The sequence below is a fragment of the Myotis myotis genome, unplaced genomic scaffold, assembly GCF_014108235.1.
Source record: "Myotis myotis isolate mMyoMyo1 unplaced genomic scaffold, mMyoMyo1.p scaffold_m19_p_2, whole genome shotgun sequence".
Taxonomy (NCBI): domain Eukaryota; kingdom Metazoa; phylum Chordata; class Mammalia; order Chiroptera; family Vespertilionidae; genus Myotis; species Myotis myotis.
Window position 1 is genome coordinate 30585696 of NW_023416324.1, and position 10578 is coordinate 30596273.

A 10578-nucleotide genomic window follows, 5' to 3' on the forward strand; every position below is an offset into this window, starting at 1 on the left:
ATTAATCACAAAAACAATATGTAATTATATATGTGTTTTCCGATGGTCTTAGGCGACCCCTGTGAAAGGGTCGCGACCCGCTGTCTAAGAGTAATGGGAGAATTGTTGGAGATGTCTGGTCTATCTTAATAAATAGTTGTTACTCTTAATTAATTCATCTGGTCCTCATCTCCAGAGCTTGCCTCTGTGCCAGACCCTGTGATTTGGGCTGGGGTGAGGAGTCCAGAAATGCAATAGATGCCCTTTCTGCCCTCATGAAGCTCAGTCGTGTGAGGGAGAAAGATGTCTCATCACCCTGCTCTAACTCAGGTGCCAGAATTAAGAAAATCCCTGGCAGGTGCTTTGTGTTCGGTAAATGGTAGCTATTATTATTGTTGTTGTTGTCACCATCATTTCTGTGATCTGAGCGTAGTCATATGGAGCCTGGAGAGGGGAGAGATGCCTTCTTAGAAATGAGTTGGGGAAGGCCCCATGTCCTAGGCCAGTGGTCGGCAAACTCATTAGTCAGCAGAGTCAAATATCAACAGTACAAGGATTGAAATTTCTTTTGAGAGCCAAATTTTTTAAACTTAAATTATATAGGTAGGTACATTATTATTAACTTAATTAGGGTACTCCTAAGCTGCCCTTTGCTAAAAAACGTCCTCAATCTGATTGAGGTATGTTCGCTGAGGTTGACCCCTTTCAACTCTCCCATCCACACTCGTCTTGTATACTTGTTTCATCTATTCTTAAATTGATGACAAAAATACCTGTAGGATTTGCAGCTGGTTGGAAAAAATACAGGTAACTTTCTGCTTCGAGTAGGTACTTTTGCCACCCGCGTGCGATTTGCGAACTCGACCAGCACTAACCACTGCACAATGAGACTGCTGACTGACTGGCTCACTCAACTCGTGCATGAATCGTGCATGCCTCCCCCTGCGCTGCAAATCCTGCGGCCTACCTGCGCCGCCCTCTCCTGTCGCCTGCCCGCCCACGGACCGACCGACACCCCCCACTTCTTCTAAGGCCACTTCTTCAAAATAGACTCTCCCAGGCCGAAAAACGACTTCTGCGCATGGGCCACGAAGTTTCAATCGCACTGTACGTGCATGCCTGCATGTGGTATTTTGTGGAAGAGCCACACTCAAGGGGCCAAAGAGCCGCATGTGGCTCGCAAGCCGCGGTTTGCCGATCACTGTCCTAGGAGGTATAAGCTGAACTAGGTCTTGATGGAGAGGGAGGAATTGGACATGTGAAGGGGGAGGGAGGGAAATGGTGTTTCAGGTGGGGGCCCAGCTGGAGCAAAGGCATGGGGGTGACAGGGGGAATGGCAGATAATCTGGCACTGATGGGGGCTGAGGAAGGGAGGGCATCAGACTGGAGGGCTGGGCAGAGGACACACTGGGAAGGTCTTGTAGATTTGCTGAGGGCCAGTGGGCTGGGGGAGTTGTGGGGCCCAGAGAGGTCCCTCTGTTGTCTTCAGTTAATAAAGACTTGTGCATCAAAAACTCTGGGATCAGCAATAATTAAGTCAATTAAAATGTCACCACATTAACAGCACTGAGTTTTAAAGCAACAAAGCCCTAGAGTGGGGGAGGGCAACCCCGTAGGGGTGGGGGAAGGGACGGATGAAACTACCTCTAAACTCTGTTCCCTCTTTCCCACCTGCTTTGGAGCCTGGCTCCATCCCCACACCCACTGGAACACAAGGCTAACCCTCCCCATCACCATCCTCCAAAAAGGAAAGAAAGGATATAAATGTGAAAATCACCTGTAATCCCATCTGCTGTCTCCCTGAGATAACCTCTGTTAACAATGCAGCGTATAACCTTCCAAGCTTTTCCCCCTATGCATTTTTATACATACATTACAAAAATGGGATCACATCATGCATACTGTTACCTATTTCTTCCACTCAACAATATATTGTGAGCATCAGCACATACAGATACACATCATTGTCTTAAACTGTGCACCGTATTCCACTGCTGGCACGGCTGTCCCTCATCTACTGAACTAACCCTCTCTCAGTGGACAGCGAGGTTTCCAATTGTTTGCCGTCGTAAGCAGAGCTGTGATAAATATTCCTGTACATGTATCTTTGCATACTTGAAGGAGAAATTTCTGGAAATGGAATTGTTGAATCAAATGATGCTCTCTCTAAAGGCTTTTGATGCAGGAACTAAAGAGCTCTTTTGTCAGCCAGGTAGGGGAGGGAGCATTTCCCACTCCCCTAGATAATGTTGGGTAATAATTTTTCTTCATATTTGCTCATCGGATTGGTGAAAAATACCTTATTATTTCTATTTTTATTTCTTTGGTCATAAGTAAGGCTGTGCTTTTGTCATATGTCAGATGGCTATTTGTGTTTCTTGCTTAATAAGTTGTCTACTTAGCCATTTTTTATTTAAGGTGATCATGTTTTTGCTTCTATAAGCTCTTTATATATTATAAATGGTTTATTTTATTTTTGCTATTATTTTTAAATCAATTTTGGCATGTCATTTATATGGTAAATAATTTTCCAAGTTTATTGTTTATGGTGTATCCTATTATGCAATTTAAAAATATTGATTTGAGGGGAGAGAGAGAGAGAGAGAGAAGAGAGAAACATTAATAATTTGCCTCTGGTACGTGCCCTGACCAGGGATCAAACTGGAAACCTAGGTATATACCCTGACTGGAATCAAACCCGCAACCTTTGGGTGTATGAGACAGTGTTCCAACCAACTGAGCCCCCCACCAGGGCTATTATACAATGCTTAAACACATTATGTTGCCATGTTTCCATTCTATTCTCTTAGATCTCTGACTTGTGCAGGGGTGGGAGGGGGGTCATATTTATGGTGCATAAGTGGCTTCCACAAGTAAATGTTTTGGTAGCTGTTATCTGTGAGTGTTGACTCAGAAATCTGTAAACCTCTTCCTCAGCTCCTGACTTGTATGTTCAACTGCCAATTCAATATTCTTACTTGGAAGCTGGATCTATATTTCATACTTACTATGTTCCCTCAAAACCTTGATTTCTGTTTCCCCCTCCAGATCCCCATCTCCCTCAATAGTCCTGACTCGGGAAGTGACCCATCTTCATTCAGTTGCTCAGACCAAAAGCTTGAGTCATCCTTTTTTGTCCTGTTTTTCACACTTTATAACTAACCTATCAACAATTGTGGCGATTCTGCCTTCAAAATATGTCATGAATCTGACCACTTCTCACCACCTTCACCCCCACCCCCACTGCCCTTCAGGTACCTCCATGGCTGCTGGCCTGGACTTCTGCAGGGGCTTGGTCTCTCTGCTCTTCTTGACCCTCTGCAGTCTGTTCCCTGTACAGCAGCCACAGTGAGCTTTTAACAACAAATCGGATCATGTTACTCCCTATTCAAGACCCTCCAGGAGCTTCCATCACACTCAGGATAGAATTTAAACTCCTTACAATGGGCCATGAGCCCTCCGTGATCTGGCCCCTTTCTCTCCCTCCAGCCTCTCTCCTCCACTAGCTCCCGCCTTCTCTCTGCTCCAGTCCCGCCCGCCCCCCCCCCCCGCCCCCGTTTTCTTGCTGTTCCACACTCATACCTAGCTGTTCATGCAAGCCCTTTCCTGACCATATATCCTAAAATAATCTTTTCTTTTTCTTTTTAATCCTCACTTGAGGATATGTTTATTAATTTTAGAGAGAGGAAGGGAGAGAGAGAGGGAAACATCAATGTGAGAGAGAAATATCGATTGGCTGCCTCTCTCACACACCCTGACTGGGTACCAATCCCGCAACCTAGGTATGTGCCCTGACCGGGAATAGAACGCACAGCCATTTTGGTGTATGGGGACGATGCACCAACCCACTGAGCCACCTGCCTGGGGCTTGCCTTTTCTTTTTGTTATTCTCCTCCTCTGCCTTATTTTTCTTCACAGCACTATTCCAGGCTGACATTACCACACATATTTATTTGTTTTTATATAGCCCCCCCTCCCTTGGAATGTAAATTCCACAAAGGCAGGGGCTTTGGTACTTATTAGATGGCTGCTTAATAACTATTTGTTGAAGGAACATGTGTAATATGTGAATGTGTGTACGTGTGTGATGTTTGTGCGTAGATATATCTGCTGCACGGATAGATGTCTCTGAGAATGTCTGTGTGCGGCACTGTGGGAATAATGACATTGAATGTGTGACTTGCTGAGTTTGTGTGTGAATGTTTCTGTGACTGCCTTTCGAAGAATATCTGTGTATGTGTGTTTGCCCATGAAACGTGTGTGTGCTTGTCTGTGTGTGTTTGTGCATGCATGCTGCAGATGCTTGGTTCTGGATAGCCTGTGTCTATTTCAGTGAGGGTGGGGAGCTGGGACACCTGGCTTCATTCTTCCTCTTATCAAATGGACCTTCCATTGCCTCAACCTTTCCTTCTTCCACCACGCGCTCCAGAAACAGGAAGCATCTTTGTGCCTTTGGGAGTCTACAAACATTGGGCCCTATTCCAAAGATGACATTTTACTATTAGACCAATGCAGGGTGGGTGCTCAGATGAGGACTGTGAGGGTCTGGAGGAGACCAGGGCTGATGGGACCTTGGCAGCCTCATGTTGATCTGAACCATCTCGGTAGGAGGCATGTGTTCTCTGATGAACTGGCCACTAAAGAATGAGGTTGAAGCAATGGGGGTGGGGCAGGCCCCGAATTGACTGTGTGATCTTGACGTGTCACTGCTCATTCTTTAAGCCTCTGTAGATTCATCTGTAAATGGGGTTCATTGTTCTTGGTTTGCTTGCTTCTTGGGACTATGGTGAGAACGGAGGGAGGTAATGGTAGTGAATGTATAATATATAACAGTCATAACAATAGTGTTCTTATGTAACACATTAGGGTTACATCAGAGCAAATGCCTTAGGGTCCCCAATTCAGCTCTGGACTTGGCCCCATGTAGGCCTCAGTGAATGTTTGTTGAATGAATCGATGAATGTTCAAATGAGTAAGTGTCTAGATGGGTAAGGGGGGAAGTGACTGCATAAAACAGCAAATGGGTTGACAAATCACAATGAGTCCCATTTCTGAGCACATCCTGCATGCCAGGCCCTATTGTAAAAGCTTCTCTTAACCTTTGTAACAACCCCATGAGATAAATATGTTATTAGCCCCATTTTGCAGATGGAGGAACTGAGGGTCAGAGAAGTTAAGTGACTTAAATGAGATTCCAGGCCATGGAGTCTGACTCCAGAGCCTAGAGCATTAAACCCAGCACAAGCCCTGCTGAGTAAATCAATGAATGAATGGGCCAGTGAAGAAATAAGTACAGGAACTCTCACACTCTTAGTGGTGGGCAAGATGGGCTACTTCCTGATGGGTGGCAGAACCTCTTGGGGGCGATGTGGGCGTCCAAGGTCTGGGCTGGGGGTTGTGTCTCTCCCAGAGAAGTATGTGACACCCTGCCTCATGTCACCTCTCCCTCTTCCCTGTCTGCAGGCATATGCCGCGATGCAGCACTACGGGGTGAATGGCTACTCACTGCATGCCATGAACTCACTCAGTGCCATGTACAACCTGCACCAGCAGGCGGCCCAGCAGGCCCAGCACGCCCCGGACTACCGGCCATCAGTGCATGCACTTACACTGGCTGAACGCCTGGCTGGTAAGAGCTGTGGGGATGGGACTAGGAAGGTTGGGAGTGGAGGAGACTCTGGAAGGCAGAGATAGGAGGGAGGGCGCACTGGGAAAGTTTCCTCTGGGAAGTTGAGAAGATCCAGGTCACTTAGCAACAGAGAGGGATGTCAATTCAAAATCTAGGTGAGGCTGCCCAGAGCACCCCTCGGTGTGGTTGCCAGCACTGTGCTGGGCGCTGGAGCGGCCCTATGCCTTCAAATTCCCTTAACAACCCTGAGAGGGATTCATTAGCCTATCTCACAGATGAAGAGACTTAGACAGGAGGGTAAGGGACTAGCCCAGAATTTTACAGCCAGGAAGTAGCTCGAGTGCCCAGGGGAGGGAGGAGATTTCAGGCGCACGAAGTCATATTCATGTTTCATATACCCATGTGCCAGGCACTGTGTGAGGCCTCCCCCCCTCCCCCGCCCCCTGCATCAAACTACCCAGTCCTAATAAGGAGAGGTTATTATATCCATTTTATGGACAAGGAAACTGTGGCTCATACAGGTTACATTTAGGCAGAGGTGGGGCAGAGGGTTGGAACATAGCATATGTTTAAAATTATGGGCTTTGAAGTCATAGGCTTGCAGTCATTGCAAGGTCTGCCCACTCACCTGTCTTTTCTGAGCCTCAGTTTCCCCTTTGTAAACAGGGGGCAATGGTAGTGATCACCCGTAGGATGTTTGGGAAGTTATTTGCGATAACTTATGCAAAATATTCAGTAAGTGCTCAGAGGTCATTATTACCCAAGTCCCAAGGTGAGTGCCCATGAAGGGCTACGGGTTGGCCCCCCAACCCCAGCCCCTGGTTAAATTGATCATTGCCCTGTCCTGACAGCCTCTCAGGGGGCATGGAAGGATTTGATGGCACAGGCAAGGAGTGTGATTTTCCAGGAGGTGATGTGACCCCCTTCCTGTCCTAGGTCAAACCTTAAGGAGCTGTTGACCACACATGGGCCCAACCCTGTGCCAGGCAATGCTCAGAGGGTTTATGGGCACCCCTAAGGAGACCAGGTGCCTATTGACCCGTGAGATGGCATGGCAGGCGGATGTGGCCAGGATCAAATGGTAGGGCTGCTCAGAGCAGGAAGACCAGCTGTGGTAGTCAGGGAAGGCTTCCTAGAGGTCATGGAGCAGGAGCCAGGCCTTAAAAGGTCAAGGAGCGGGGACTGGCCTGAGCATAGGCACAGAAGAGGGACGGGATATGAGGACCCTGCCTGCATAGAGGTGCGATCTTGGACCCTGTTAGGACCCAGAAAGGAGGAGTCAGGGATAGAGGCCCACCTCTTCTGGGGAAGAGGGCACCGAGGAACTGGAGGATTCAGCGCTCCCCCAATTCTTGAGCAAGAGGGACAAGAACTCCAGAGGGGCCTCTGTATGGAGGCCTGGGCTTCCAGCAGGAGGTTGCCTGGCCTCAAAGGCTGTGACCACCAGCCCCTTGTAGTCCCTGGAGCCAGAAACACGATACTGGGCTGTTGTTTCTCAAACAGGGCTTGGCTGACTGAGAGATCCCCACACAGTCCCTGCCCCTGTGACCAGCATGAGCTCAGGGCTCAGTCCAGGCTGGTATTAGTGTTGGTTTGGGGAGTTTCAGGGCTTCTTCTTTAAACTGAAGAAGGAGCAGCCCAAAGTCCGAGGCTTCCTGGACGCCCGGTTGCCTCCTTCTTCCCCGTCGAGAGTGTTGTGGGTGACTCCAGTTCCTGGAGCTCAGGGCTGGCAACTCGGGTTTCCTTTAGCGCAGGCAGGTAATGGGAGGCTGGGGAGAGAGGCTCCTGCCCATCCTCCCACGATGAGTCAAGCAGAAGGGCTGGAGACTGGACATCAGCCCCAGGCGGACATCTATCCTGGGTGGTTTCCTTAAATCAATAGTGCACCCTCCCCCGTCTCCCCTCCAAGCCTGCAGTGGTTAGAACCTGGTCTCTGTCCTTTCCTCCCCGGGGAAACAGCCAAAAGGGTCAACACTGTGCCCTCAGGGCCCTGCCAGGGGCCAGGCTTTCTCTGGCTGAGACATCAGACCCCACCTTCAGAGACTCATAGGCCAGCTGGAATGATGAGGTTCATACCAGCAGAGATGGAGTCCAGGGCCAGCGAATACTGTCTACCCAGCAGACCGCTCCCATTCAGACCTCACAGAAAAGGCCCAGCTCACAGCCTGACTTCTCCTGGTCAGGGGCCAGGGTTCTGTTGGTATTCAGACTCTAAGGGTCATAGGATACCATAGGACATTAGAAACTTGGTGACATGGACTCACAGATCATTAGCATCATGTAAATTCAGGATATTATACCCAAAGTATCCTGGGACTTAATGGATCTTAGGGCAATGCCCACCCACCACCTCAATCACATTCCTGAAGGCTATTCATGGAGATGAGTTAGACCTCGGTGGACCTGAATGATGGGTGGTACAACCTTGAAAACCCAGCCCTATGGAGAGGGGAGGGGTGATTTCCACGAGGAAAGGGCCAGGGTTCAGCTCTGGCAGGAGCCCGGGTGTCTGCAGTGGGTCAGAGCAGGGTAGGACTTAAACCTATTTCCCATAATTAAATGGGCCCCCTCTCCTTGTCCTCCAACGGCTGTACATTTCAAGACATCATCTTAGAGGCCCGTTATGGCTCCCAGCACCGCAAACAGCGTCGCAGTCGCACGGCATTCACTGCTCAGCAGCTCGAGGCCCTGGAGAAGACCTTCCAGAAGACTCACTACCCGGATGTGGTGATGCGTGAGAGGCTGGCCATGTGCACCAACCTGCCTGAGGCCCGGGTGCAGGTAGGGCCCCGCTCCTTTGACCAGACCTTGCAGACAAGCACCAGCCCATCAGCCTGGCTTCCCATTGCCTAGGAGCCAGCAGTTCAGCCCTCAGTGCCAAAGAGTACCTGCTGTCTCTGTGAACACCTTCGGTGACAGCGGGGAGTTTTAGAAGGGATCGAGGGTGTGTGTTTCCTAGTGGGGCAGGGGCAATATTGTCATGTACATCTCTGCCCAGGGCACCCACTCCACAACTCCCCTTCTTTCCTCCCCCTCCTCTGGCTCCTCTCCCTGTCCCCAGGTGTGGTTCAAGAACCGCAGGGCCAAGTTCCGGAAGAAGCAGCGCAGCTTGCAGAAAGAGCAGCTCCAGAAGCAGAAAGAGGCCGAGGGCTCCCATGGGGAAGGCAAGGCTGAGGCCCCAACCCCAGACAGCCAGCTGGAGACTGAGCAGCCCCCCAGCCTGCCCACCGGTGACCCCCCTACTGAGCTGCACCTGAGCCTGTCTGAGCAGTCGGCCAGTGAGTCAGCCCCTGAGGACCAGCCAGACCGGGAGGAGGACCCCCGGGCAGGGGTCGAGGATCCCAAAACTGAGAAGAGCTCTGGGGCTGACAGCAAGGCACTGGCCTGCAAGAGGGGCAGCCCCAAGGCAGGTGAGGCTGGAAGTGCTGTGCATGGGCAGGGCCCCCCAGGGAGAACTGCCTGGCCCAGCCAGACAGGGGCCTGGGTGTATGAGGTGGGTCGGAGCAGGGGGTAGGCAGCCTTTATCACAATGCACTTGGGCCTATGCCAGGGGTTACTCTTTAGTTGCTGAACCCTGGGAAGGTCTTGGAGATTCAGGGGAGGGGCTGGGTGGCAAGGGAGGGGTACTTGGGGGAACTCAGGGCAAAAGCTATTTGTCAACCATTCTGGAGACATTCCTGTATTTTAACAACCAGTATAGATGTACCTGTGCATATTGGGTGAGTGCCATATTGGTACCTGAGATTCCCACAGGCAGCAGAGAATCAGAGCCGTGGTTTTGAAGGAACAGAGCTCTGGCAGGAGGCGTATCTCAGGCACAGGCAGGGAGGGATGGGGCTGTGAGCTGAGAGCTAGAGGGAGCCACTGACAGGCGAGGGGAAGCGGATGATGAACCTTGAAAAGAAAAGGACTCTCCCCAAGAAACCACATGTGGGAGCCCTGGCAGGGTCCCTGGGGCTCCCTCAGGAAGCCTGGGCTCCCCCCTCTCAGGATTCTGTTTTGCCATCAGTGCCAAGGGGCTGGGAAAGCTAGGGAGCCCCTCCTGGAAGACCAGCACCCTTGTCCTGAGTCCTTGGTTCTCTACTTGCAGATTCCCCAGGCGGCCTGGCCCTGGCTCCGGCAGCTCCGGGGGGCAGCCTCCTGGGCCCCTCCCACTCTTACTCCTCATCCCCCCTGAGCCTCTTCCGTCTGCAGGAGCAATTCCGTCAGCACATGGCGGCCACCAACAACCTGGTACACTACTCATCCTTCGAAGTAGGGGGCCCGGCCCCTGCTGCTGCCGCAGCTGCTGCGGCCGCCGTGCCCTACCTGGGCGTCAACATGGCCCCCCTGGGCTCACTGCACTGCCAGTCATACTACCAGTCCCTGTCAGCAGCCGCTGCTGCCCATCAGGGCGTGTGGGGGTCCCCGCTGCTGCCCGCACCCCCAGCAGGCCTGGCACCTGCCTCAGCTGCCCTGAACAGTAAAACCACGAGCATCGAGAACCTGCGTCTTCGGGCCAAGCAGCATGCAGCCTCCCTGGGACTCGATACCCTGCCCAACTGACTGCTGGCCTCCAGCCCAGCCAGGGGTCTTGGGTCCCCCGCTCCCAGCCCCAGGGTTATCCCCAGATGGCTCTCAAGGAGTTAGTTCAATGAGCCCAGGGGTCCTGGCTCGGGAATCCTGCTCCCTGCTCCCCTCCCCCAGAGTCCTAGCCCCAGGTGAAGCCGCACCCACACACCCTCTGCATGGCCCTGCTTGGATCCCACCGAGGCTCCGTGGGAGGAGGTGAGAAGCTGGGGTGCCCCAGCTTTGCTGGGGGAGTGAGAGGCTCTCACTGGCTAGAGCCCCACCTTAGTGTTGCCTCCTCCCTTCCCTCCTTCCCATGCCTTCTGCCCCCTAGTAAGTTGATGTGTGGAATGTTGAGATATAAATATAAATATATAAAACTATATTTTCAGGCTCTTGCCTGCCCCAGGCCCCCCGCCCGC

At 51.5% G+C, this 10578-nt stretch overlaps 1 protein-coding gene across 2 annotated transcripts; it reads left to right on the plus strand.

Moving 5' to 3' along the window:
- Positions 1-5445: 5445 nt before the first annotated feature.
- DMBX1 (diencephalon/mesencephalon homeobox 1) lies at positions 5446-10343 on the plus strand. 2 transcript variants are annotated; one of them, XM_036352799.1, is made up of 4 exons: positions 5446-5608; positions 8211-8389; positions 8670-9018; positions 9699-10343. In XM_036352799.1, the coding sequence occupies exons 1-4, from the start codon at positions 5455-5457 to the stop codon at positions 10151-10153; spliced, it is 1137 nt and encodes a 378-aa protein (XP_036208692.1). In that variant the 5' UTR covers positions 5446-5454; the 3' UTR covers positions 10154-10343. The 2 variants fall into 2 exon arrangements, with proteins under 2 accessions (XP_036208692.1, XP_036208691.1); XM_036352798.1 differs by having other exon boundaries at positions 5452-5606; positions 8194-8389.
- Positions 10344-10578: the final 235 nt, after the last annotated feature.

Coding starts and splice junctions, on each gene's coding strand:
- DMBX1 (XM_036352798.1), top strand. CDS start 5,455: ATGCAGCACTACGGGGTGAATGGCTACTCACTGCATGCCATGAACTCA. Junction 5,607..8,193: donor ACACTGGCTGAACGCCTGGC/TGGTAAGAGCTG, acceptor CTTGTCCTCCAA/CGGCTGTACATTTCAAGACA. Junction 9,019..9,698: donor GAGGGGCAGCCCCAAGGCAG/GTGAGGCTGGAA, acceptor CTCTACTTGCAG/ATTCCCCAGGCGGCCTGGCC.